This window comes from Sus scrofa, chromosome 2 (assembly GCF_054392235.1).
Source record: "Sus scrofa isolate SSC_HxYL_T2T_F1_AM1 chromosome 2, Sscrofa_HxYL_maternal_Yorkshire_Landrace_v2.0, whole genome shotgun sequence".
NCBI classification, from domain to species: domain Eukaryota; kingdom Metazoa; phylum Chordata; class Mammalia; order Artiodactyla; family Suidae; genus Sus; species Sus scrofa.
The window spans coordinates 20,875,953-20,901,439 of NC_139384.1; the positions used below are offsets into that span (position 1 = coordinate 20,875,953).

Consider the following 25,487-nt stretch of genomic DNA (forward strand, 5'->3'; position numbering starts at 1 on the left):
CAACTGCATTTGGACCACTGTGTGCCTGACGCCCTGGAGACACATGTGACCATCTCTTGTGGGCCCCCAGGAAGCCTCTCACCAAGCCGGGCTTGGCGGAGGTACCCCCCTCCAAAGGGGCTGGAAATCCAAGCACCCCCAAGTCTCCCTTCAAAGAAGTAATGATTATTTTTTTTAAAATTAGTCTCTAAAGATGGCACGCAGGTACTGTATCCTTTTTTTTTTTTTTTTTTTTTTTGGCCTCTCCGAGGCATATGGAGCTCCCACAGTCCCCACCTAAGCTGCAGCTGCGGCAGCACCGGATGCTTAACCTACTGTGCCAGGCCAGGGATCCAACCCAAGTCTCGGCGCTCCCAAGGCCACAGCAGGAAATTCTTTGAACAAAATCTCCTCCCCGGCCACCTGGGCTGTTTATACCCATCACATGGCATGTCCCGAGTCTCCTTCCCAAGCTTCCACGATGGCTCCCATTCCATTAAGACCCCTTGTCTTTTCCCAGCCATGCCCCTCCCGCAGGTTCCCAGGCCTGTAAATGGCCCTTCATCATATTGAGTTGCCCAAGCTGGAACCCGGGAACCTTCTCTGACACATGCTCTCTAAACACCATCAGCCTCCCTGCTTTGTGGACTCACTCATCCTGGAGTGATGAAAGCATCCCATTTGCCCAGGACTTTCCAGGCTTCAGCATGACAATCCCACATCCCAGAGAGTCCCTCAGTCCCACATAGAGGAGGCTGGCAGGTCACCCTCCTCCATCTCTCCTGCTCCAGCTGGTCCAGGCTGTTAGCGCCTCTTATTCAGACAACTGGTCTCCCCGCCCCAACTCAAGCCCCTCCAACCACCTCTCCACACAGCGACCAGTGTTATTCTTCAAGGTGCAAATACGAGTGTATCCCTCTCTTCTGACCCCCCCCATCTTCAATCACTCGTCCTCACCCACCTCTCTTCCCCTCCCTCCCTTCTCCCTAGCTCTGTACCTGCTGCCCCAGCGCCTGCCTGGAGGAGCACCCTAAACCTCTAGGAGTGAGACCTGGGAATTTCCTTTTTTTTAATTAATTAATTAATTAATTAATTAATTTTCTGCTGGCCAGCCTGCGCCACAGCTGCAGAAACACAGGATCTCAGCCTCCTCTGTGACCTACACCACAGCTTGTGGCAATGCTGGATCTTTAATCCACTGAGCAAGACCAGGGATCAAACCTGCATCTTCATGGATACGAATCGGGTTCTTAACCTGCTGGACCCCAACAGGAACTCCAGGAATTTCCCTTGTTAAGTGGCTCAGATAATTGTTAAATCAGGCAAGTATGGGCATTACTCAAAGGAAACCTGCCTGAGCTTTTTTTCCCTCATTTTTTCATTCATCACCTTTCATGTCATTCATGGAAATGGGGTTCATTACATTTATTTCTTCAACAAATACATACCAAATGCCCATATGTGCCAGGCCTTGGGTTCCAAACTAGGGGCATGGCAAAGAATCAGCCAGAAGCCCTCCCTGCCCTTAAGGAACTTAGGATGCAACCAAAGATACAAACCTTGACCAGCAATTACTGCTGACTGTTGCCAGCGCTCCAAGCAGGGAAAAGAGTGCTGGGGGCCAGGCCCTGCGAGCCTGCTCCACCGCAGGCAGCACTTCTAAGCCTGCACATGTGCAAACGCACTCAGCCCTTCCGGCAGCCCTGTGTGGTGCGACCATGATTATGCCTGTTTTTGAGAGTAGGAACTCAAAGGTTAACCTCCTCGTGGATGTTCCCACAGCTTGGAAGGGCAGAGTCTGGATTTGAACTCGTGGCCCATATGTGGGCAGTTGGGAGGCAGTACTGTCTTACCTTGGGACGAAAGAGGAAAAAGGCCATAGGAGGGCACAGCAAGGCTGCCAGCATCACCAGGGGTGTGGTCAGGGGAGCTCCGATCTGATGGAGGAGCAGGGTTAGGCAGGAGACCAGAGGGAGGTTGTTCCGGCCGGAGGAGAGGACTCATTTCTGAGCTCGTTAGCACAGCAGAGGGGTCCGCGGCACGGAGGGGTGCAGGGCCGGCGACTCAGTCCAGAACCTCAGGCTAGCAGGTGTGGAAGGGCCCCTGGCAGGCAGCTGATGAATCTGGCAGGGTGTCCACCCATTTGCAGTGGTACCTCCCCCAGAAGGGAGGCCAGCGTCCAGGAGGCTGGGTCCCTGGGCTGGGAGAGGAAGCGGCTCAGTTCCAATGCCCTGTGGCCACTCACTTTCCAGCTGTGTGACTCTGGGCAAGCTATTTCACCTTGCCAAGCCTCCTCAGTTTTCTCATCTGTAAATGGGGGTGATGCTAAGAATTCTTAGATCTGAGGGTTGTTGGGGGGAATAACTAAGTTAATATATGTAGAATGCTGAATACTTACTAGACGTTAGTTTTTAGCGTCTGAATGTATATGGTTCTGAATGCCCCCCCTTGGCCAGCCCATCCATCCGGTTTAAAGATGAAGATATGGAGGTCCAGAGAAATGGAGTGACTTGACAAAGGTTTTTCTGCCAGCAAGGGTCCCCAGTGCAGGGGTCTTACCAGCACCCAAGGTGCCCCAGGGGAAGAGAGCCGTGTGCAGTTGTGGGATTTGAAATCCCCCCCCCGCCCGATCACCGAGAAAACCCTTCAGCCTCCAAGCCTCATATCTCTGAATCTTTCCTGTTTCCACCTGCAGACACGCCTACTGGCACGCCTGGTCCACATGAAGGCTTTTTGTCGTTAGACTCTGACTGATCAGGGCATCCGGGTGAAGCCTGCTGCCAGCCTGGAGGAGGCAGCCTTGGCAGGAGTGGGGCTCCGAGAACGTTCAAAGGCCCGTGACTGAGCCACCAGCCTGGGTGTGTAATCGCCCTGGGAGTAGGAGACAGCCTAGACCGCCCCTGAATGCCCCATTTGTAAACAGTTTAGCCAGGAGGGGCAGGGCACTGTGCCCACTGCCTGGTGCTGGAAGCCGGCTGCTCTCCAGCAGCTAAGCAGAGGGGCGGGGCAGGCGGGAGGGAATGAAGGATGGCTGGGACTTGTCAGCTCGGGCACAGGGGAGTAGATGGAGCCTGTGGTTCTCTCTCCGCTCCTCCAGCACACGCTCCTGCCTCCCTGGCCTGCTGCCACTCACGGCGTTACTGGGGCCTGAGCATCGTGGCAGGGAGCCGGCCAGCTCTCGGAGTCAGAAACATTTTCCAAAACCCTCGTGATACTGCTTTTCTCCTCTCAGTCTCCCAATCCCCTAAACTGCCATACTCAGGCCCCAGGGGAAATTGCAAAAAAATATATTTTTTAAAAAAGCCACAGTGGAGGAGTGCCTGCTGTGGTTCAGGGGAAACGAGTCTGCCTAGCATCCATGAAGACGAAGGTTCAATCCCTGGCCTCGCTCAGTGGGTTAAGGATCCAGCGTTGCCGTGAGCTGTGGTGTAGGTCACAGACGCGGCTCAGATCCCACATTGCTGTGGCTGTGGTGTAGGCCGGCGGCTACAGCTCTGATTTGACCCCTAGCCTGGGAGCCTCTATATGCTGCGGGTATGGCCCTAAAAAGAAAAAAAAAAAGCCACTCATTATTTAGGTGGCCTCAGGGCAGCCACTTTACTTCTCTAGAGCCTCAGTTTTCCCATCTGTAAAGTGGGGATGATCTTAACTACCCCAGTGTTGCTGAGCGTGGGCCGGGCACACAATAGGGTTCCCGGAAATGTCATGAAACAATGCTAGGGAAGAGGCATACGACAGGCCCTCGATAACTATTTTCTGATTAAATAGGAGGTGTAATAAAAAAGAAAAAAATGATCCCCACATCTGTGCCTTTGTCTTTCTAAAAGCACAACGGAATTAGAGGCATTGGCTGGGGTGAGAGAGGAGCAGGGTAAGACACGGCATAATTCTTGGGGAGCAGACGGCTGAGAACATTTTAATGACGTCAGCTCCTGTGTGCAGAATACATTATGCTCTCCAGAGCTGCTGGCTTGCTCTGACATTGAGGCTTGTCTGGGAAGGAGATTCAGAAGAGGGTCCACGATGACCGATTTGTGGTTCCAATCTTGCTTCTGCCTCCGGCCATCCAGTCAGGCTGGGACAAGGCCTGAGCAGGTCTTCCCTGAGCCTCAGTTTTCTTGTCTGTAAGGTGAGGATCTGACCACAACACTCAGGGCTGCTGGGACGGTTAAAGTGAGATGATCTATTCTGAGAGCCCAGGACTGGGTCTGGCGTACAGTAGGCTCTCAGCAAATAGTAGCTGTCCTTATTATTATCAAAGCTCATCACTGTATTAGTTAGCTATCACTGTGTAACAACTACCCCCAGATGTAGGGGCTTAAAACAACCAGCACTTACTTAGCTCACAATTCTGCAAGGTGACACTGTAGGTTGGGCTCAGCTGGATGGCGATTTGGCTCTCCTGTTGTGGTTGGCTGCAGGTGAGCTGGGCAGCTCTGCTTCTGGGGTGGGCTGGCTGCCAGCAGGGATGATGAGGTGACTGGAGGAGGCCTCTCAACCTCCAGCAGGCTGACCTGGGCTTCTTCACGGAGCAGTGGCAAGGTTTTGAGAGAGAGAGAGTGGTGGCGCCTGAAACTTCTTGAGGCTTTTGCTCAGAAGGGGCCCACTGTCCCCTCCCCCAGATTCCATTCCCCATGGCAGTTTGAAAGGCCAGTCAAATTTTGGGAAGGAGACAGCTGTCGTCATGGTGCAGAGGACATTGACACAGGAAGGGGGACAGTGTGACTCTTCCTGCAAACAACTGACCATAGTGCAGCCAATGGGGGGACACCTGATACAGGAACCAGGTCTCTCGATTCCCAGAGGAGGAACCCATCTTAGCTGCCTCTCTGCTCTGTGACACCAGCAGCAAAGCCTTCTGCCTTCTCGGATGGCTTCTCATCTCCACATGAGCCCCAGTTGGAGCCTGTTTGCCACTTTCAAATCCTTTTACCCCTAAGAGCTGGAGACCAGACTCTGCACAAGGCCAGCTGCATGCATCCCATTTGTGGAATCATGGGGACCCGAAAACCTGCATCCCCCATGGAAACCTTATGGAGTCCCCATCCCCTCAGTCCTCGGGGGTGGGGATACACACACAACATACCTGGATACAGGTGTGTCCTTTGCCCCTCCCCACAGGGCAGCCCCACTAGTCTGCTAAGTAAACTCACTAAACAATCCCTGGGGAGGTGTTCCCTATTGTTTCTGTCTTTGGTTTTGGCTGCACCCTCGACGTGCGCAAGTTTCAGGGCCAGGAGTGGAACCCAGGCCACAGCAGTGGCAACATCAGATCTCTAACAGCTAGGCTACCAGGAACTCCTGGTGATGAGATGTTCTGGACTGTCACAAGCTACAGAGAGCCTCTCTGCCCACGCTGAGCAGACCGGAGGTGGAACCAGTTCCCCTTGGGGGCCGCGTGGGGGCGGTGCCTGGTTCTCATTTGCATTCACACTCTGATTGGTTCCTGGGCCTCCTCTGGAACTCTGGGCTGGCCAGCCTCCTGGTGGAGTGGCAGCCCCTGCAGTGTCTCAGGCAGTGAGATCAGGTGCCAAGAGCCAGTCTGGGGACAGGCTTCTTCCACTTTATATGCATTTACTGGCAGGTAGAGACAGGGTCTCGGTCATCTGTCCCCAACATGGGGCACACTTTCCAGTTTACATTTGTGTTTATGGCCTGCGCTCCGCCCTAGACTGTAAGCTCCATGGTGTCAGGGACCTTGTTCATCTCGGAGAGTCTCCATTCCTTCCGCAGAGCCTGGCACATAGTGGGCCCAATAGTTATTGCACAGATGGATGGATAAAAAGCTGGATTTAGAAGTTCCTGTAGTGGCTCAATGGTAACAAACTTGAGGGTCCACGAGGACGAGGGTTCGATCCCTGACCTCACTCAGTGGGTTAAAGATCCGGAGTTGCCATGAGCTGTGGTGTAGGTCGCAGACACGGCTCAGCTCCTGAGTTGCTATGGCTGTGGTGAAGGCTGGCAGCTGCAGCTCTGCTTTGACCCCTAGCCTGGGGACTTCTGTATGCTGCAGGTGCAGCCCTAAAAAGACACACACACAAAAGTTGGATTTAATTGAGTCGAGCCTCTTTGCAATGGCCCTCCCTGCTCTTTTTTTGAACTAAGAGTCTTTATTCCTATTGGCCGAGTGGAAAGGGCCCTGGACACAGAGCCACAGGACCTGAGGGCCAATCCCAGCTTCTCCACTTGCTGCATGATCGTGAACACAAGGTGGTCACGCACAGTCACACTGGTTGTTCGCTGCCACATCCAAGGGGAGCCATTTATTTAGACTAAAATGTGAATGACTCCCGGGTCCGGGCAGTGGGGCGGGCCTACAAGCAAGGGACTTAGCTTTTCCAGGTCTCAATTTCTACCACCACAATGGGTGTCTACTCTGCTGGAGTGTGAAGGTCAAAGGTTAACATAAATACACAGCTGCTGTGATGGTGACAATGACCTGGAAGGAGGCAGGGCGCCAGGGAGATGTGCTTGGTGGGCACACCTGCTGGCTGATCACCCTCTCTCCTCTTGCTGCCCTGCCTGCACCTCTGCCTGAGCCATGCCTCGCCCTGCAGAGCTGGCCCAGCTCTTATTCCAGCTCCTCCTCAGCAGGGGTCTAGATCACAGCATCCTTCTCGCTGTCGCCCACGCTCCCTTCTGCTTGCGGCCCCCAGGTGAGCCTGCCCCTCTCCTCCCATCCTACCAGACCCCAGGACAAGGACACCTCCCTGCCCCCTGAGTCTTCCATGAACCAGCACCAAGAGGGTCGCTGTCACCCTGGCAGCCCCGAACCAGGCTCACTCACTCAGGCATGTGATGCAAGAGCAGAGGCCAGACCCCTTCACTCTTGTCAGCTGCCACCAGCAACCTCCCGCCCCCACTACCCCCAGCCCTGAGGGTGCTGGGACCTCTCCTGTCCCATCTTCCATCTTCCCCTCCCCCCAGCCCCCTGTCCTGTCAGCGGCTCCTTCGGGGGCCTCCAACCCCCAGCATCCTGTCGGAAGCCCATTCCTGTTCTCAGAGGGCGGTGCTTGAGGCATCAGAGGTACACACGTTAGGGATCCAGGGGGAGCTTGGCTCCGGGCCTGACATCCCCCCAGCCCAGAAGGCAGGTCCTGGGGAAGTGACTTCAGAGGAGACAGCTGGGGCTGGGGGTGGGGCACACTCAGCCCCTGTCCTCTAGCAGCCCCTCCCACCCTGCCGCCCCTTCCCCAGAAGCCAGGAGGCTCCTCTCTGGACAGATTCCTTCTTGCCCAGCACCAGCCTCTTGGACCAACCAGTGGTTCCTGGCCTGGAGGCACCAAAGTTCACCAACCTGCCTGTTCCGGTCCACAGTGCCCCTCCCCCAGGAGATGGGGAGTCCACTGTGGCCAAGGACAATCATGGGAATAGGCTGAGCCGGAAGCAGCTCGTTAGGAGTGCTATGTCATTGGATTCCCACAATAACCCTGGGAGTTAGGAATTATAGCCCCATTTCAAGGATCAGACTAAGAGAGGTGAAGTCACTCGGCCCATTGACCCCCAGGAGCAGGAGGTGTTTGGGGGTTTTTTTGGTTTCAGCCGGGAACGGGAACGGGGTTGCCAGGGGAATGGCTGATTCCTGCGGAGTGTGGCTGGAGGGGAAGGGGGCTGAGTGATGAGCCTTCCACCCCCTTTCCTGTTTGTTCCACTCGCTGCTCATTATTCTGCTTCCTTCCACAGGATGCCAGAGGCCTTGGATGGGCCCCAGGGGTCCTGAGCAACATGCAGGGTGGACCGTGCTGACAGTAGCTTGTGGTTGTATACACAGGTGAGTGTGGTAAGACCCCCTACATTCACCAGAATACGGGTGCCATGTAGGTGGTCTTCACAGCAGTGTTCTCAGGAGCCTAGAACAGTGCCTGGCATGTAGCAGGTGCCCATTATGTATTCATGGAATGAATGAGTAATGAGTGAACCTTAGCCCACAGGTTCCAAAGCCTCCAGGGAGCTTCGGGATATTTGCCTCAAGGCAGTGTAGCAACTTAGGTCACTGTCCCTCTGCAGGGAAGGGAGGTGGTGACAGTCCCCAGCCCCTGAGATGTGCTGGGGGCTGGCCACTCCAGTGTCACAGTGACCCCCCTTTACCTGCTGCTCCTTGCTCACCTGGGAGACCCCAGGGCAGGCGCTGAAGGGGGCTCTGCTCAGAAACAGTCAGGATTTGGGGTCGGTGATGGGATGCTCTGCCAGGGCTGGTCTGGAATGTTCCAGGCTGGCAGACATTTGGCCTTTCTTGCCCACCACTGGCCACCTGCAGCTTAGTCTGTGAGAAGAGCTGGGGGTCCTCCCAGCTGGGAATGGAACGAGCTCAGGGGGTTTCAGAGCCTGTGTTTGTGTGTGTGTGTGTGTGTGTGTGTGTGTGTGAGTGTGTGTGCTACACAGGGCTGACATGCAGGGGACTCACTCATACAGCCATGCCAGTTACTAAAACACTGAAATACCCTCTACTGGTGGATGACAGTCCCCCCAGGCCAGCCCTAAGTGGCCCTGTACCTCCCTCCAAGCTACACAGAAGGACACTATTCTAGCTCAAGTCTGGCTTCCATTCCCATTGGTCGGCATCCATGCCACACAGCTGCCCCAAAGTCCGGCCTCCTGGATACTTCCTGGGCACCCCCATTGGCACCCCCCAAACCCAGAGAGCAAGCTGGCACCCACCTAGGCCTCCTGCCTGGTCCCAGGGACCTGCGGGTGGGCACTGCCCAGGGGCTCCGCAGCCAGATGCCATGGGGCCCCTTGGCCCGTCCTGTGAACAGCATGCCCCCTGGCCTGGCCCTTGGTGGGAGAGGTGGCAGCACAGCTGGGGGGTGGGGGTGGTCTGGCCCCCCAGAAGGCCTGGTGGCAGCTCAGCTGGCCCAGGAAGGGAGCCAAGAGGCTGGAAGCCCCAGATGGGCTGTGGACACATGACTGGCTCTCGGGCCAGCTGGGGAGTTAGAGAAGCCAGCCCCCTGTCCCTCCCTGTGGAACATCATGGGTCTGGGGCAGAAGCGGGTCCTTCCGAGAGGTAGGAGTGAGTGGCCAGTAGGCTCAGTGCTCCAGGGACCAGGTTTCACAGCACTACCCTGGGGTCGTCCTGGGACATCTGGGCTGGAAGGAGGATGTGAAAGCAGGAGTCAGTTCCGTGCCATCCCAGCCCTGGCTCTGGATGCACCTCACAAGTTGGGTGTGCTGGGCTGGGGGATTTAGCCTCAGAAGTTCAATTACATATGGTTCAGCTAAACAACTAGAGCTCAATGAGAGCAAGTGCTTTCATTTTGCCTTCCAACTAGACTGGTCAATTGTGCTGAGTTGAGAAAGAGTCAGAGGCTGTGATGAGTGAGATCACCTGAAAGCATGGCTAGGGTACATCTGGGCTAATGAGAACAGTGATCGATTAGTGATGTCTGCTGTGAGCACAGCCATGGGGGACACACTATGTGCATACCATGCACTTGCCATCAGCAGGCTGGGCCACGCAAATAAACCTGTGTTTATTTCACTCACGTCTACACTTCCTCATAAATGTATATTTTCTCAGTCAAGTTTTATATTTGATTATATGCACTTCCTTTGTGGAACAAGGAGGCAAGTTATAAATAAAATAAGCTGGAATGGCTTCACTCCAGGCCCTCAGCCCTCTGAGCTTGAAAAGAACCCCGGGGAGACGTCCTGATTACTGTGAATAGCCCCTTGGCGTTTAAGGGCTGTGCCTGGTGCCTCCCACAGGCCTGAAAGTGCATTTGCCCTGGATTTTAGCTGCAGAAAGCTTCTTCCAAGAAATCGTTTAGGTCAGGGAGTTAGGTTGTCCCCGAGGCTTGGCCCCCTCCCTCCTTCCTGGAGGACAAAGCCCACCCTCCAGCCCACCTCTCTTTAGGGAGCATCTGTAACTACCTCTTATCAGGGCCTGAGAATCTAAAGCAACTCGGTTCAGGCATCACCTTGGAGGGCTGCTAGAGATGCAGGTTCTACATTGTAAATCAACTCTATTTTAATGAAAACAAAACAAAAAAAAGACGCAGGTTCTTTCTTTTCAGCCCAGGATTCCTGAGCCTTGGAGGCTGCACATTCACCCACCCACTGAAGTGAGAGACCCACAGGTGTGGAGCTGCTGAGGCTCCTGGAGTAACCCAGGGACAAGTGTGGGCTCCCTCAGGCTCCCAGGCTGGGGCAGCAGTGCCACCTGGTGGGCTCCACTGAAACACCTCCACAGCCACCCCTTCCTGCCCCACTTCAGGGAGGCAAGTGCCCCACCTACCCCTTTGTCTGCCTCCAGGGCCCTAGAGAGGAGACGGCAGAGGGAGTACCCTCTGAGAAGAACAGTGAGGCACCCACTGCTCTTTCCTGTGGACCCAGCCCCTCGGCTCACACTCTGTCTCCCCTCTGGTCCCCCCAAAACCCTGGGAAGCAGGTCCCCACCATGGCAAGCTGGGTTGTTACAAATCCTCTTTAATAATCAGTCATTCCTGTTTTACAGAACTGTGCACAGGGCCCCTTCCCACCCCCTACAAGGCACAGCCTCACCCACCCAGGCCCTGGATAGCTCAGGAGCCTGGCAAATGCAAGGCCAGCTCGGTGCCACCCCCAGAGGGCGCACCCCTCTGAGTCCCTAAGCCATCCAGGGAACAGTCTAGACCCGCAGCCCAGGCAGCCCCCCTCAACCCAGCTCACCTAGGCCCTGCCTGCACAGTGTGGCCCAACTGGTCTGAGCTGCCTGGGTGGGGCTGGCTCAGGCTGGGGAAGGGGTGCTGTCCTTCATGTCAGGTCAAGCCCACCCCCTCCCACCACCTCCAGGAAAAGGTGAAAACAAGGACAGAAGCATCATAGTGGAAACAAAGTCGACCCACGCAGTGGGCAGTCCCCTGACAGCCCGGGGTACCTTGTCCCCCCCCACCCCCCCAAGGTTTTAATACACTTTCTCCCACACAATATATACAGCCCCCCAGGCAGGTAGAAACCCAGCCCACCTGTGCAGGGAGCATTTTCTCTGAGTTGCTAAGACGACGCTGGCAGACAAGGAGTGAAGGAGCCGCAGAATAGAGGGGGCTTAAGGCTGGCGGCAGAAGAGCAAAGGAGAGGGGTCCGGGCCCCAGAAAGCGCCCCCGCTTCTTGCCACCACTCTTGGCAGTGAGGTGGGAGGCAGGCCTGGAGGAGGATGCCAGGGAGAGCCCTGCGGGCCCTGAGGTTGGGGGACGGGCAGGGAGGTGGGGACAGCAGCCGCCTCAGTACTTGGGGACCTTGCTGTAGTCTTCAGAGTGGATGCTGCGGCACAAGAACATGGACAGGAGCATCCCCAGGAGCTGTGGAGGGATGGGCGACAGTCGGAGGGAGGAGGCAGGGCTGCCCGGATCCTCCGAGCAGCACGTCACTGCCCGGGGCAACACCCAGGGCTTGACCTGGATTCAGTGGATCCCCAGCTAGAGCCTGGGGATCAGCCTGGGACTCAGGTGGCAGGGGGGTGGGGGAGGGACAGAGGTCAGGCCAGGCTTGCCCTGAGGCCCCAGAGGCTGATGGGCCTCAGCATCCCCCCCACCCCGCCCCCCGACCAGGACATCTGCAGAGCTGGGGCCATCTGGGAGGGAAGCAGGGGGAGGGCTGGGGAGGGGGGGAATGGGACCCTGACCTCGATGACAGCGACGCCCACACACACGCCAAGGATGATGCCCAGGTTCTCCTGCAGCCAGGCCTGCACCTTCTCCATGCAGCCCTGCAAAGGGAGGACATAGCCACGTCACCCTGCGATGTGCCACATCACCCGCCAGAGGCAGAATCACCAGGAGGGGCCACCTCCAGCCTGGAGGGCCTGCAGAGAGGGGGCTGGGTGTTTGCTGGATGGATACACCCCCCAATACCCAGATGAAGGTGCCAATGACAAGCCAGCGCCTGTGCCCGAGGCGGGAACAGCTAGCTCGGTGAAGGTCAGTGGAGCAACAGCCCAGGCGAGTCCCAGAGACGGAGGGTCCGAGCCCACCATGCTCCAGCCCCGCCCCGCCCATAGCCGTCCACACACCTCGTGGTACACGGGCCAGGCATCGGGGTTGTTGCCACCCTGGATTCCGTTGAGGTCGTGGCAGAAACCCTTCTCCAGTGGGAGGCTGCTGTCATTCTGGCTCCTTGTCTTGCAGGAGCAGGGGTAGGTGGTGTTGGTGTGATTCATGAGCCTGGGGTTTTCTGTCCAGTTGTAGAAGCTGACCCAGCCGCAGCACTGCACCTGGAAGCAGAGGGGGACAGGCCGCTCGAGCCCACCGCCTGCTCGGGGACAGAAGCTCAGATCTGTCCCTCCCAGGACCCCCACCAGGATTGGAGTTTAGGTTTCACCTTGGCTTCTGTGAGCCACGAGGCAAGTAAAGAGGCTCTCAGGGAATGCCGCCAACCAGAAACGATGAATAAAGTAGGAAACAAAATCGGGAGCGGCAAACATAGAAAGCAGAGGGCGTTCCCGCTTTGACGCATCAGTGACGAACCCAGCTGGTATCCATGAGGATGTGGGTTCGATCCCTGGCTCTGCTCAGGGGATTAAAGGTCCGGCGTTGCCGTGAGCTGTGGTGTAGGTCACAGACACAGCTCGGATCTGGCATTGCTGTGGCTGTGGTGTAGACAGGCAGCTGCAACTCTGATTTTGAGACCCCCTAGCCTGGGAACCTCCATATGACGCAGGTGTGGCCCTAAAAAAAAAATGAAAATAAAAATAAAGCCGAGCTAGAGGGGCGTCCAGTTGAAAGAACATAGGTATAGGGGGCACAGGAGGGCAGACGGCATTGGGCTAAGAGTTTGGGGGCTGGATTCAGGCTGCTGGGCTCAAGTCCCAGTTCTGCCACCTACCAGCTACGCAGCTTTGGTTAAAGCACTGACCTCGGCTTCCTCAGCAGAAAAACAAGGGGAACAAAGTTTCCTGACTCGAAGGACTAAATGGAATGAGAAAAGTCAGGTGTCCAGCCTGGGCCTAGAGAACACAGTAATCACGCAGGAAAGACCAGTTCCACTCTTAGGCTCTGAGTATGTGCTGGAGCTGAGGTTTGGCTCTGAGCTTCCTGGCTGCCAAAGTGAAAAGGGAAAGAAGGTAAATTTGCCCTTTTTTAGAGGAGAAAATGCTCTAGTTCCAGAGGCAAAGAAAGCCTATCTGGGCTCCGTGGGGCTCATAAAGGGGACCCCGAAAGGCCTCAGATCACAGCTGGGCTTGAATTCCCGACAGACCTGGGGTTACAGGTGCTAAGCCTGTGTCAGAAATGCCCAGGAAAGTGGAGTAGAATTGGGGGAGGGCTCTTTCAAATTCTAGCCCTGCCCCGTGCACGGGCAAGCCGCTGCCTTCACCAGTCCCCAGCTTGCTCATCTGGAGAATGGGGTGATAACAGCCACTCTGGGAGGACTGAAGGGGCCAGCATGGGAGAGGTGCATGCCACCTGCCCTGCACAGTCACTTGCCCACCTGCTTCCTTCCCGTCTCAAGTGGCAAGTCCCTGACCTGCGGCCCAGTGGCCAGCAGGGGGCGCGCCAGGCACGCGCAGCCCTTCTGCTCCAGGCAGTTTCTAGTCCAAGATTTCTTTTTTACGTTGCGGGTGCCTGGCTGCCTCCTCTCAAGCAGAAAGTCTGGCACCTCTAAGGGGCACCCAGAGTCCCTCCCACACCCAAGCAAAATGAGACGGCTTTCCTTGGCCCTTCCTTCCGACGCCCCCTTGTGTCTCAGTGGTTATGCGTGATGATTGAACATCATCGCTGATGTGCCACGTGATAAATGCATCAAGCTTCATAAACTCATCTCACGGGAGCCTGGATTAATAGCCCTACTTTACAGATGAGGAAACTGAGGCTCGGAGAAGGCCAAACCTGAAATAGCCAAGTTTGTATTTCGGGCCTTAAAAACTTGACTCACCATCTCTTTTCTAACCACCATCCCAAGCAGCATCTACCAGACATCAAATCATCTAGAGGCCCTGCCTGCTGCAGGAAACCCCTGGTGGTCCACTGCCTTGGTGGCAGGGAACTCACTGCCTCCCCAGGGACTCACCCAGGGTCCTTGAAGGGTGACACTTGCTCATCCCGGGACATGCCGCTCCCTCTAATCTTAGCAAAGTAAAATATGCGTCAAACCAAAGGTGGGATGAAAATGTGCCCAGAGTTTACACAGGTCCCCGTGTCACCAAAACGCTGAGCACATAGGCCAGGAAATATCACCCTCCCCTTTCCACAGCTCAGAGAACGGACGAGCCCGTGTTGCCTGCACAGAGACCCGTCTCTAGTCTCCACACTCTCCTGGTGTCCGGCTTCCTCCAGCCGCGCTGCCCCTGCGCCTCCCAGCCCACAGCCTCCCATGAGGGCAGCCAACAGCCAGTTGTGTTGGGGGCCCTCCTGTGACAGAGGAGGAGGCTGCAGCCCAGAGGAGGTGGGTCCTGGCCAAGGGCTCATAGCATCTGGGGTCACCAAAGGGGAGGGATTTGTGACTGTGGGGACTGGTTCACATTGAGGCAGGCTGGGAATCCAGAGTCAGTCAGTCTGTCATTCATTCATTTAACCAATTAGTCAGTAGTTCTGTCAGCCAATCAGTCAATCTACCTGTTAGTCAGTCAGTCACTCTGTCAGCCAGTCACTCTGCCTGTTAGTCCGTCAGTCACTCTGTCAGTCAGTCAGTCTGCCTGTTAGTCATTCTGACAGTCAGTCTGTCTGTCTGTCATTCTTCCACTTTAACTGAGGTGGACTACACATACACTACAGTGTACAAATTCAGGTTGAGGCACTTTTCCATACACACTGCATCACCAAGACCTGGATCAAGATTTGAATAGAACAGTCCTTTCAGCCCGAAGGTTCCCATGGCACCTCCCCAGAAGTTGCCTCTTCTTGGACCCGTGTCAGCACATCGGCTGGCACCCAGTTTCTTAACGTCCAGGGTGGAGCTCCCAGCACCCCCCAGGCTGGCTTGAGAGGAGAGGGTCAAGGGCCACCCCCTTTCTCCGGCCTCGGGTGGAGCCCTCTGAGCCCCCGAGCGCCCCCTGGGACCCCCTGAGGGAGGAACGGCAGTGGTGGCTGGGGTGCCAGGAGGGGGGCTGCTCAGGAGCGCCCTGCCCCCACAGATACACACTCACACACCAACTCGTTAACTCATTCTGTCTGTCAGGCACATCCAGGCACACAGACGACCAGCCCTGGACACACAGACACACAGAGGCCATGGCCCCCTCACCTGAGCCTGCACGTAGTCCCAGGCCTCCTGTAAGCTGTCCTGGCGACCCTCCTCGTACTTCTGAATGAGCTCCGTCACGATGCTGCCCATCTCCTGCTTCAGCTGTAGTGGGGACAGCGAGGACCAAGGTCAGATTCCCTCAAACCCGTGTCCCCATTCTGGTCACATCTCCTGAAGCTGCCTCTCTCCCACCCCCCGAAACACTAGGGACACGCTCATAGCTCGAAAGCATTTTGTCACCCTTTGCGGCCCACCCTGGTCACCATGCTAAGCCCAGTGCAGCCAAGGGCCAACCACTCCTGCCTGACGGTCTCTTCAGCAACCAGTAGCACATGACCCCTTAAACGGGCCTGTCCCCTCATCTCCATCCAGCGGCCTCCCAGCACACTTGGGAACAACTCCGCTGTCTTCTCAATAGCCTCCGAGACCCTACACCATTTGGTCCTGCTCTTTCCAGGCCTCCTTTCCTCCGCTTTCACTCCCTCTATTTCACTTACAAAGGTCTTGCGATTTTTATGCAAGACATACTCCTGCCTCAGGGCCTTTGCACTTGCAGTGCCCTCTGCCCGGAATCCTCTTCCACCAAAGATAAGCATGGCTCACTCCTCCACTTCCTTCAGAGCTCTACTCAGATGGCGCCTCCTCAGAAAGGCCTTTCTGGACCACCCTACAAAAGCCCAGCCCTGTTCTACGCCCTCCCAGGCCCTCCTTACCCTGCAAGGGTAAGCATGCTGCGTTTTTCTTCATAGCCTCCTCATCCCATGCCCATTTGTTTCCAGGACTTATTGAATCTTTCCTCCCCTGGAATGTTAGCTCCTTCGGGGCAGGGACGGTGTCTGGCCCAGCTTGGCCAGAGGAGGCGGGTGGCATGAATAAGCAATGTGTGCACAAGCCCCTCTCTGCCGGGCGAAGTTTACATCTCACGTGGGCTGGTCCCCACCAGCCTCAGGATTCAGGGCCCCTCATGGAGGAAGAGAGAAGCACCTGCTCTTGGCTAACCCCACAGAGAAAACACTCATTTAAAAGAAGTCAGGAGTTCCCACTGTGGCTCAGCGGGTTAAGAACCTGACAAGTATCCATGAGGATGCAGGTGTGATCCCTGCCCTCGCTCAGTGGGTTAAGGATTCTGCACTGTCACAAGCTGCGGGGTCACAGATGCGGCCGGGATCTGGCATGGCTGTGGCTGTGGTGTAGGCTGGCAGCTGCAGCTCTGATTCAACCCCTAGCCTGGGAACTTCCATATGCTCTGTGTGTGGCCCCCCCCCAAAAAAAAAGAGAGAGAGAGAGAGAGACACACACACACACACAAAAAAATAAAAATAAAAGAAGACAGATGAGGGGTGTGGGGATCCAAAGGCTTCAGTCCCCATGGCCTCTTACTGGGGCTCTGATCAGAGGATCTCACGCTGGCAGCTTTTCGGGAACAAGTCGGCTGTGCAAAGGGAGGCAAACCGCCAGCCAGCCTGAGAGCTGAGGACAAGCTTCCCCCAGCCCCGGCCTGGCCCTGCCTGGCCCCACCTGTGGACCTTGCTCAGGGGCCTCCCCAGGGAACACCAGCATGGACAGGCTGGTCGTGGTCACCCGCTGTCCCTGCAGAACCCCTGCCTCTCAGTTCCTGAGAAAGAGGAACTGGGAAGACGGGCCGGGCATCTCCAGGCAGGGGCTTTCAGAACCCGGCTCAGAACCCCATGAACGGGGCTTCCGTCCGTTCCCCATGAATGCCTCGCTCAGAGAAGCCACATCCTCCAGAGGGACGTGCGTGCCGGGCTCCTCGCCCTGCTCCCTTCACCAACCCTGGGAACCAGCCTCTGGGGCAGCACCCCCCTCGGGGCAGCTCTCTGCCCCCTCCCTTTTGACAAAACTCTGAGCGTAATACTTTTTTGGTTTTACTCACTCAGAGCTTTACAGTTGGCAAAGTTTGCCTGTCAGTAACTAGTCACAACAATAGCGGGGGCTAACTTTTATCAAATGCCTACCAGCACCGTGCGAACACTTTTAATGCGTTACTTCACTTTAATCCCTCAAGCCGACCTAGAGCCTAGGTAATGACCTTCTTCCCTCATCAGAGAGAGATGCAGAAAATAAGGCCCAGAGAGGTTAATTAACCTGCCCAATGTCCCCCAGCCACCTTGTGAAGAGCTGGGGTTTGGATTCCAGATGCCAAGTTTCTATTTATTAAGCTCTATCAGCACTGAAACCACAGGGCTTGTACCTTGCAGTAGGTCAGAGCCCTTTTAAGAAGGGCCCAGAGAAGCTAAGCGGTTGGCCCATGTCACACAGTGGGGGCTGTCTGCCTGCGGAATCTGAGTCTTTCTGTGCCGACCACCTCTGCTCCCCCTCTGCTCCCTGGTGAGCAGATGATCCCCAAGGCGTGGGAAGGAGGGGGTCCCCAGAGGCATTTGCATAGAGAACTATCTCCGCCACATCCTCCCCCTCCCTCACGGACCTAGACTCTATTTATACCTGGGCATGGTTGCCACAGCAGCCCAGACTTCCCTGTTTCAGGCCCCAGAAATGAGAAGGTGATGGAGGCTTGGTGGTTTCCACTGAGGCTGGGTGGTTTCCATGGAAACACCACATCCATCCTCTAACCCAGAATGGGGCTAAGGGACACAGCTGGACCACGGGGACCAGGGCTGCTGGGGCTGGTTCAGCTTGGGGCTGATGCCTTGGGACTCCAATGCCCAGGGGGCAGTGTCAGGAGCCCAGGAAAGTTACCCTGGCAACCAGGTGGTTCCTGAGACAAGAAGGAGCAGGGAGGGAGAGTGAGAAGATGCCCAGCACCTCACTGCATCCCTGCAGGGGTCCCTCTGTGGTTTCCGCCTGCCCTGCACCTACTCGCCCTTCTTCTTGAAACAGCACTTCCCTTCCTGAGGGGTAAGCACCCCCCAATCACTCTGTGGCTGGCCAGCCCTGCCCCCTCGCTGCCATGGGCAGGCAAAGACCCAGGCTGCTTAGTGCCTTCCTGGGCACAGCGAATGGCTCAGGGATGGGTGTGTGTCCCTGGTCACACGCAAGGGCCCTCTCTTTCCACTAATCTGATGGGACGAGGGCCTGAGCTGCTGGTGGCCACTTCAAGCTCCACTGGGGACAGCCATCCTGAGGAGGGAGCCGACAGAGAAGAGCAGGGTCAAGGATGGAGAGGGACAGTCTCGGTGGCAACCTTTAGAAACCTGGATCCAGCTGAGCCTGCAGCCAGATCTGGCCGGTTTCAGTCGGATTACTGTCACATGTAATAAAGAATCTTGCCCAGGAGTGAATGCATACTTTCCAGCCTGGTGCAAAATGAAAGTGCAGGCCTCCTTATTTTAAAATGATTAAGAATTTCAAGACAAAGTACGGGACCCTTCTAAGTGTGGAGTGCTACTCAGGTTACACAGCTAGGAAGCCAGCCCTGGTCCTGCCCAATACCGTCCTCCCCACTTCCCAGAGGAGGAAACCAAGGTTTGGAGCCTGAGAACAACTTCCCAAGATCAGAGAGCTAGCGAGCAGCGGAGATGTGACCATAAGCTGCTATGTGCAACTCCGGAACCCTGAGATCTTAACCATAGCAAGCCACCCCCATCTCCACCTGACCCCGCGTCCCCTCTGCCATGACTCTCCGCTCACTGCCCATGCTGTGCTTTTAGAGGTAGACTCAGAAGACACCTTTGAGTTCAGCATATCATCCAAATGTAAGAGTCCTCTGCCCATTGGTCTCCAAGATACTTTCCAGGCTCTGCTTAAATGCTCCCTAGGATGGGGAACTCAGTACCATACAAAATAGCACACTGCAGGGTTGGGGAGGTTCTTGATACAAGCAATGCATTTTAAATCGAACCCAAATGACATCTGTCCATTAGTTTTCATCCTTCCTCTCCCTCTAAGTCCCAGCTGGGACCACACAGAGCAAATCATATTGCTCTCTCCCCGGACAAACAGCAGTTGGATATTTGCGACCAAACCACATCTCCCTTTACCTGCTCCTCCCCAGAGTAAGTTTCCAGGCTCCTTTGACAGCTCTTTGGGATGGTGTTCTGCCCTCTCTCTATGCTCTAATGTTATCAAATTCCTCCTACAACGAGGGGCCTCCATGCGATGTAAGGGGCCCACGCCTTCCTGTCCCCTCCCTGGGATCCCACAGAAGGTGTTGCCAAAGGCTCTGAGGCTTCATCCTGAGATCCTCTGCCCTGGCACGTGTGGAGGGGGTGGCATGTTTACTCTTAGAGACCACTCAAGCCTTTCCTGAAAGTGCTGCCACAACCTACATAACCAGCTACCCCAGAATTAGGCAGGGGACCACATCAGGTCCCCCACCCCGCCCCCACCATAGGTTCCCTGAGGGCGGGGTGGAGTCAAGTGTGGGAAGCCAGGTCTTGAGTCTCCGCCCACTGGTCTCCAAGATACTTTCCAGGGCAGCTTGCTGGCCTTCTTCCTGCTTCCCAAAAGGGAAGAGAAAGGCTGCCATCACTATTCCCCCAGGACCGCCCTCCCACCCCCCTCCATGGCCCCTCCCCCCCCCCCCGACACCTCCCACCCGTCCTGGCTCCAGTTGCATCCCAAGGGCAGAAGAAACCCAAGCTGGTGGATGGATAAGGAAGTTTCCATCACAGGGTGCAGACATCTCACAGACTGGCATTGTCCTCAAGGAACCTGTTTCACCACCTGTGCATGTGGTCCTGTGGGCACTGGCTACTTGGCTATCTGGGGTTTCTTAGGTGGGAGGGGAGGAGAAGGAAGGGTGTCACAGCTCTGGCCGGCCACCCCCTCTGGGGAGCACACAGCACTCAGGCCCAGCCACCGTCACCACCCCCACACCCTCTCCCACCTGGACCGCAGGAGCCTCTCTCCTCCAGGCTCAGGCCTTCCGCTCAAGCTCTTGGAGCCCCAGTGGCCTCGGTGTGCAGGTCTGTGGCATAGCCTGCACGAGCGCCCAGCGCCCAGCACATCCTGGGCAACAGTTCATGTCCTTCCTCACTGACCCCTGCCCACCCTCCACTGCCTGTAGAGAACAAGTCAGAATCCCAGAGAGTCAGAGCTGGGAATGGCCCAAGAGGTCATGTGAGGCTCAGAGAGGCTGGGTAACTTGTCCAGGGCCACACAGCAAGCAGCAGCAAAGCCCACCCTAGAACATGGGGTCCCTGAATCCCAGACCTGGGCTTTTCCCACTAAACAAAGGGCTAGATAATGATAAGTTGAGGAAACAGCCAGAGGAATCTCTCTCTCTCTCTCTTTTTTTTTTTTTCGGTCTTTTTTAGGGCCGCATCCGAGGCATATGGAGGTTCCCAGGCTAGGGGTTGGATTGGAGCTGTAGCCACCCGCCTACGCCAGAGGCACAGCAATGCGGGATCCAAGCTGCATCTGTGACCTACACCACAGCTCTCGGCAACACCGGATCCTTAACCCACCGATCGAGGCCAGGGATCGAACCCGCAACTTCATGGTTCCTAGTCGGATTTGTTTCCTGCTGTGCCACGACGGGAACTCCAGCCAGAAGAATCTTAACTTCCCAGCGCGGTCCTGGTTCCCGCAGCCCTTACTAACATTAATACTGATGACAACGGGACCAGGGCCATTTACTGAGCGCTAACTAGGCATGAGTGAAGCTAGTAATGGCGAGAGTAATAGTAAACTGCTGCGGTTATGCCAGCAAACTTCTGCTCTGGGCCGGGCGGTCCCTGCCTTTTCCATCTGCCATCTCTCTCCATCCTCCCAGCAGCGCTCTAAGGTGGCCTTTGAGGCCGATGGGCTCTGGGCCTGAGAAACGGTCAGATTTCAGACGGGGCCGGGGGCTGCGTGTCACCGTCCACGGTCGCTCCCATTCCTCTTCCCCAAGGGACACTGAGGGGGGTAAACCAAGGCCATAAACAACCTCATTTCCATTCAGGTTTGATTTTGCCACCATATGAGTTACACGTGGTATTTTTGGTTTTGACAGTCTTTGGGGGGCTTTGGAACTGCAGATAAAGGAGAGGAGCCCTGTGGGATGCCTGGCATTTGACAAAGGAGGAAACTAAGGCACAGAGAGGTGAACTTCCCGAGAGTCTCAGAGAAGGGCCCTTGCGTGGTCCCTTAGGCTCTGGGGTCCAGGCCCCGGCTGCCTCTCCGTGCTTTCGGCAAGCCTTGAGGACTGGGCTCCCCTCAGCCCTGGTGGAGGTGGGGACCAGCCAGGTCTCTTCTCCTCCATTGACAGACGTGGAAGCCACGGCTCAGCCCACCCCAGCCTCGCCTGTTGCTGCCTTGCGGACAGATGTCTGGCACAGGAAGGGTGGAGGGCAGCCCTGGAGCCCACTTTCAGGGGAGCCCAGCAGCTCAGTCCCTCCCACCTGCCCAGGCAGCCTGGAGAGAGGGGGGAGATGGGGCCCATCGGCTTCCAAAAAGCTTTTCCTTCGGGCTTACACAAGTCCCACCTCCCCAGCTGGGCCTCATCTGCAGGAATAAACAGCACTAAGGGCATGTTTAGTCTTCCACCGGGATTTACAATGTGCTGGGAAAGAAAAAATAAATCGTTCCTTCTAACTCCGGCGATCGGGTGGCGCCAGAACTTCCCCAGCAAAGCCAGGAAATTTCCCACTGCTTTCCAGCAAAGGAGGTGGGCCAAGGTGAGGTGGGCTGGGACTTGGGGTGGGGGCGTGAGGTATGGAGCCTGGGGTGGGGGCAGGCAGAGGAGGGGACGGGGATGGGGGCGGGGGGTGGTGGTATCATGATAGACACAGTCCAGACTCAAGTCAGGGGAGCTGATTCTCCAAAGAAGTCCTGCTCTGGGGCCGGGGGCCACCTCTGAGGCATGGCTCCTGGTCAGCAGCCAAGCAGATTATACCAGCTCCTTGGGGGAGGTGGCAAGGTGCAGAGGGAGGCATGGGCCTTGGGTCAGAGCGATCGGGGTGGAAATCGCCGCCCTGACACATCCGAGCTGCACGTGACCATGGCTGAAGGTCACTGCTTTTCTGGGCCTCAATTTCTTAAGCTTGAAAACGCTCATAAAACTGAAACTTGTGTCAAGTGACTCTCGCTCAGCTCCTGGGATGTGGTTGGTGTGACAGAGGCGGCCCTGAGATGGGGAAACACAGGAGTGAAAGGGTGAAACGCCTGACATCCCTGCCAAGCTGAGTCATAGGAACTGGGTCTCTGGGCCCAGTTCTCATCCACTCTCTTTGTCAGGTACCAATGATTGGGTCCCAGAGAAGCCTCAGGTGCCATCTCACTACCCTTTCACTGGAAAAGTAGTTTCCCTTTCCCTTAATACTGGCTTTCTCTCTGGGAGCCAAGCGAATTTCCTTTCATCTACTAAAACTGCTACTTCCCCTTTTGCCTTGGCTGCCAGGAAGCTCAGTGTTCAAGTTAGCTCTCAGCTGCTGTGAGTATCTTGTCCCCTAACTTCAGGAACAGCAGTCTTCCTCCCTGTCTCAGTGGGCATTCTGATCTTTCTCATTTTGATGTTTAGCTGCTCTATGCGTATGTTGGAAGCCAGCTCCAATTCTCCTGGGAAACAGGCTGGGCGTGGATTATATATAAGTAAAGGAGATTCAGGTAGGAGCCACTATAATAAAAATTTCACCAGCATGAGCTCAGAAGCCAAGTTGCTTGGGTTTAAAATCCTGCCTCTGCCACTTATTAGCTGTGTGACCTCTGGCCCAGTTACTCCCCCTCTCTGAAAATGAGGGGGTTCATACCTACAATCTCCGGGTCTTGAAGTGAAGAATGAATAATTAAATGCAGTATGTGCAAAGTGTTTACTGCCAGGCTTCTTCTAAATTCTATTAAGTGTCAGTTATTGATATTGGTGTCATGGTTTCTCAGCTTCCTTCCAGGAGGGATCTGTGGCAGCTTGACCTTCAAATGGTAAAATGTAAGCATCCACTTGGCCCCTGGCTCTGCCAACCCTATGGGTGGACAAGAACGGTAGGCCTGGAGGAAGGCAGGGCCCAGCCTCAGCTGGGCCACAGGTGCACTGTGGCCTCGGGGAGCCTGGGCTCTCACTTGGCCTGGCCACTGCCCTCCTGCAGCATGAGGAGGTGAGGCTCAGGGAAAGAAGGAACATAAAGTGGCTGACACCGCGCCCAGGATACTGTGTGTTTGGCGAAGCAATGCAAGCGTGTGTGGATGGGGGGGGGGGGGGGTTTACAGTTACTATTACTGATGCCATAGTTGTTATTTGTCTCTCTGAGCATCGGCTTCCCTGCCCATCACCATAACACTTACGAGGCAGAGCTGTTGGGAGGACGAGATCATGCGCATAAAGCTTCTAGAAGATACCGTGTGCACATAGGAGGTGCTCCGTAATGAGAACTACGACAGTCACAATCTACTGGCACACCCACTAGCCAGTGCCAGCTTCCTTATCTCTTCTGTCTCTGTCTTTAGAGTCTGAAAGCTGGATCGTCACTTTCTCAGCCTCCCTTGAAGCCAGGAGTGCCTTTACAGCCCACTCTGGGGAAGACATTTTTTGATAAAAGAGATGGCCCTGGCTGGCATTGCCCCACTCCCTTTGTTCTGGCCACAGTGGTACGGATGTTGTTTCTGGTGCTGTGGCAGCCATCTTGTGGCCATGAGGCAAGTGGCGTGATGGAGGCGAGTGGTCATGATGAGGGTGCTGAACAGACAGGGCCTCTGAGCTCCCAAGCCTGACTGTCGGCTAAGTCAGCAACATGTGTCCTTAGAGTTGAAGTCCCAATATGTCTAATTTTCTGTTCCTCGATGCTGAGTGTCTTCCCTCTGACACAGGAGGAATGTTTTCACTGACCTTCTCCTCCCTCGGCCTCATCTGTGGATGAGGTGCTGAGAACTGTGCTAAGACAATCTCTGCATCATCACAGCCACCCTGAGAGTTAAATTTATTGGTGCCTTCAGTGCAGGGAAGGTGAAACAGGCACAAAGAGGCAAGAAGCTTGCCCATGGCCACACAGCTAGAGCTGGATGGCGTCAAGATCTGGGCCCAGCAGCAACTCTGCGCACCCACATTGGCCCCTCCTCTAACACTCTGCCATGTGACCACAGGGAACTAGAGGCCTGGGAGGCTGCCCTGGCACCTCTGGGTTTCTCTGTGACAATGAAGAGGGCTCTTGTCTGTCCCCCACCCTGTGTGGCTGGTCGGGGGTGGGGATGGGGGCTGCTTACCTTGCCCATGTTGAAGTAGAAGAGGACCCCAGCAGCCACCTGGGCGATGAGGATCAGGACCAGGAAGGCAAAGTACTGGGGACACAGAGCAGGCACGGAGTCAGCTGGGGTCCCCCACCAAGTCCCACTGACCTCAGATGCCCCTACCCAGGCAGCCCGGAGCAGGACGCGAGCCCCTCCTGGCTGGGTGGGCAGCGGGGAGGGCCATACTCACCAGCCCCAGCAGGCAGCGGACCTCATTGACGGCACCAATGCAGCCCAGGAAGCCCATGAGCATGGTGAAGGCCCCTATGCTGATGAAGATGTAGGCTCCCACCTTGAGCGAGGTGGAGGAGGTCTCTGTGGGGTGGAGAAGAGTATTCAAGTCAGCCTGCCTATCTTGCCCTTATTTTATTTTATTTTATTTTATTTTATTTTTTAGGGCCGCCCCTACGGCATATGGAGGTTCCCAGGCTAGGGGTTAAATCAGAGCTGTAGCCTCTGGCGTACGCCACAGCCACAGCAGTGCCAGATTCGAGCTGCATCTATGGTCTGCACTGCAGCTCACAGCAACGCCAGATCCTTAACCCACTGAGCAAGGCCAGGGATCGAACCTGTGTCTGTCCTCATGGATACTAGTCAGATTCATTTCCACTGAGCCAGGGTGGGAACTCCTATCTTGCTCTTATTAGGCACAAAGTCAGGTGCAGGGCCCTGAGGCCCAGGACCTCTGCCAAACCCCTGCCCTGGGGTTGCGACACGGCGGTCAGCCACCCAGCAAGGAATCTGCCCCTCACCTGCTTTGGAAGCTACCTGTCCCCACCTGTCCTCACTCCCAGCCCCGCCTGATTTTCCTCCTTAGCTTTTACCAGGATTGAGAAAACCCTAGTTTGACCGACTGACTTGGCTCACTGTCTGCTTCCCCAAGAGGATGTGAGCTGCCCAGAGGCAGGAACTCTGGCCCCTGCTGAACCCCCTGCCCCCAGAACAGCGTCTGGCACAGCAAAGGGCTGTAGGAATAGCTGCCGAATTAACGAACCACGGACTGGCAGGTTCCGCTGGGGCCACAGACGCCGAGGGCCTGCTTTCCTCCTCGTCTGTAAACACTAAATGCTGGTCTCTCTTGCCCACTCACTATGCCTCAGTGGCTTCACACATGCCATCTCCGCACCAGCACAGCCATCTCACAGATGAGGAAACTGAGGCTCAGAGAGGCACACCCACAAGGGCCAGAGCTGGGAAACGGGCAGACCCCCAAGGCCACGCTCTTGCTGCTGATG

The 25,487-nt window shown here is 55.9% G+C and overlaps 1 protein-coding gene across 3 annotated transcripts in view; it reads right to left on the reverse strand.

The window, feature by feature from the left end:
- Nucleotides 1-9,925: 9,925 nt before the first annotated feature.
- CD82 (CD82 molecule) overlaps nt 9,926-25,487 on the reverse strand; it is a 51,997-nt gene continuing 36,435 nt past the window's right edge. The window contains exons 4-9 of one of the 3 annotated variants that reach the window (NM_001145218.2): nt 24,443-24,567; nt 24,229-24,303; nt 15,133-15,234; nt 11,966-12,166; nt 11,579-11,662; nt 9,926-11,255 (exon numbers count right to left, since the gene is read on the reverse strand). In NM_001145218.2, the coding sequence (NP_001138690.1) occupies nt 11,178-11,255; nt 11,579-11,662; nt 11,966-12,166; nt 15,133-15,234; nt 24,229-24,303; nt 24,443-24,567 (665 nt within the window). In that variant the 3' untranslated portion in view covers nt 9,926-11,177. Of the gene's footprint in view, nt 11,256-11,578; nt 11,663-11,965; nt 12,167-15,132; nt 15,235-24,228; nt 24,304-24,442; nt 24,682-25,487 lie in introns of all 3 variants that reach the window. The other 2 variants (XM_085008261.1, XM_085008269.1) reach the window with 2 other exon arrangements.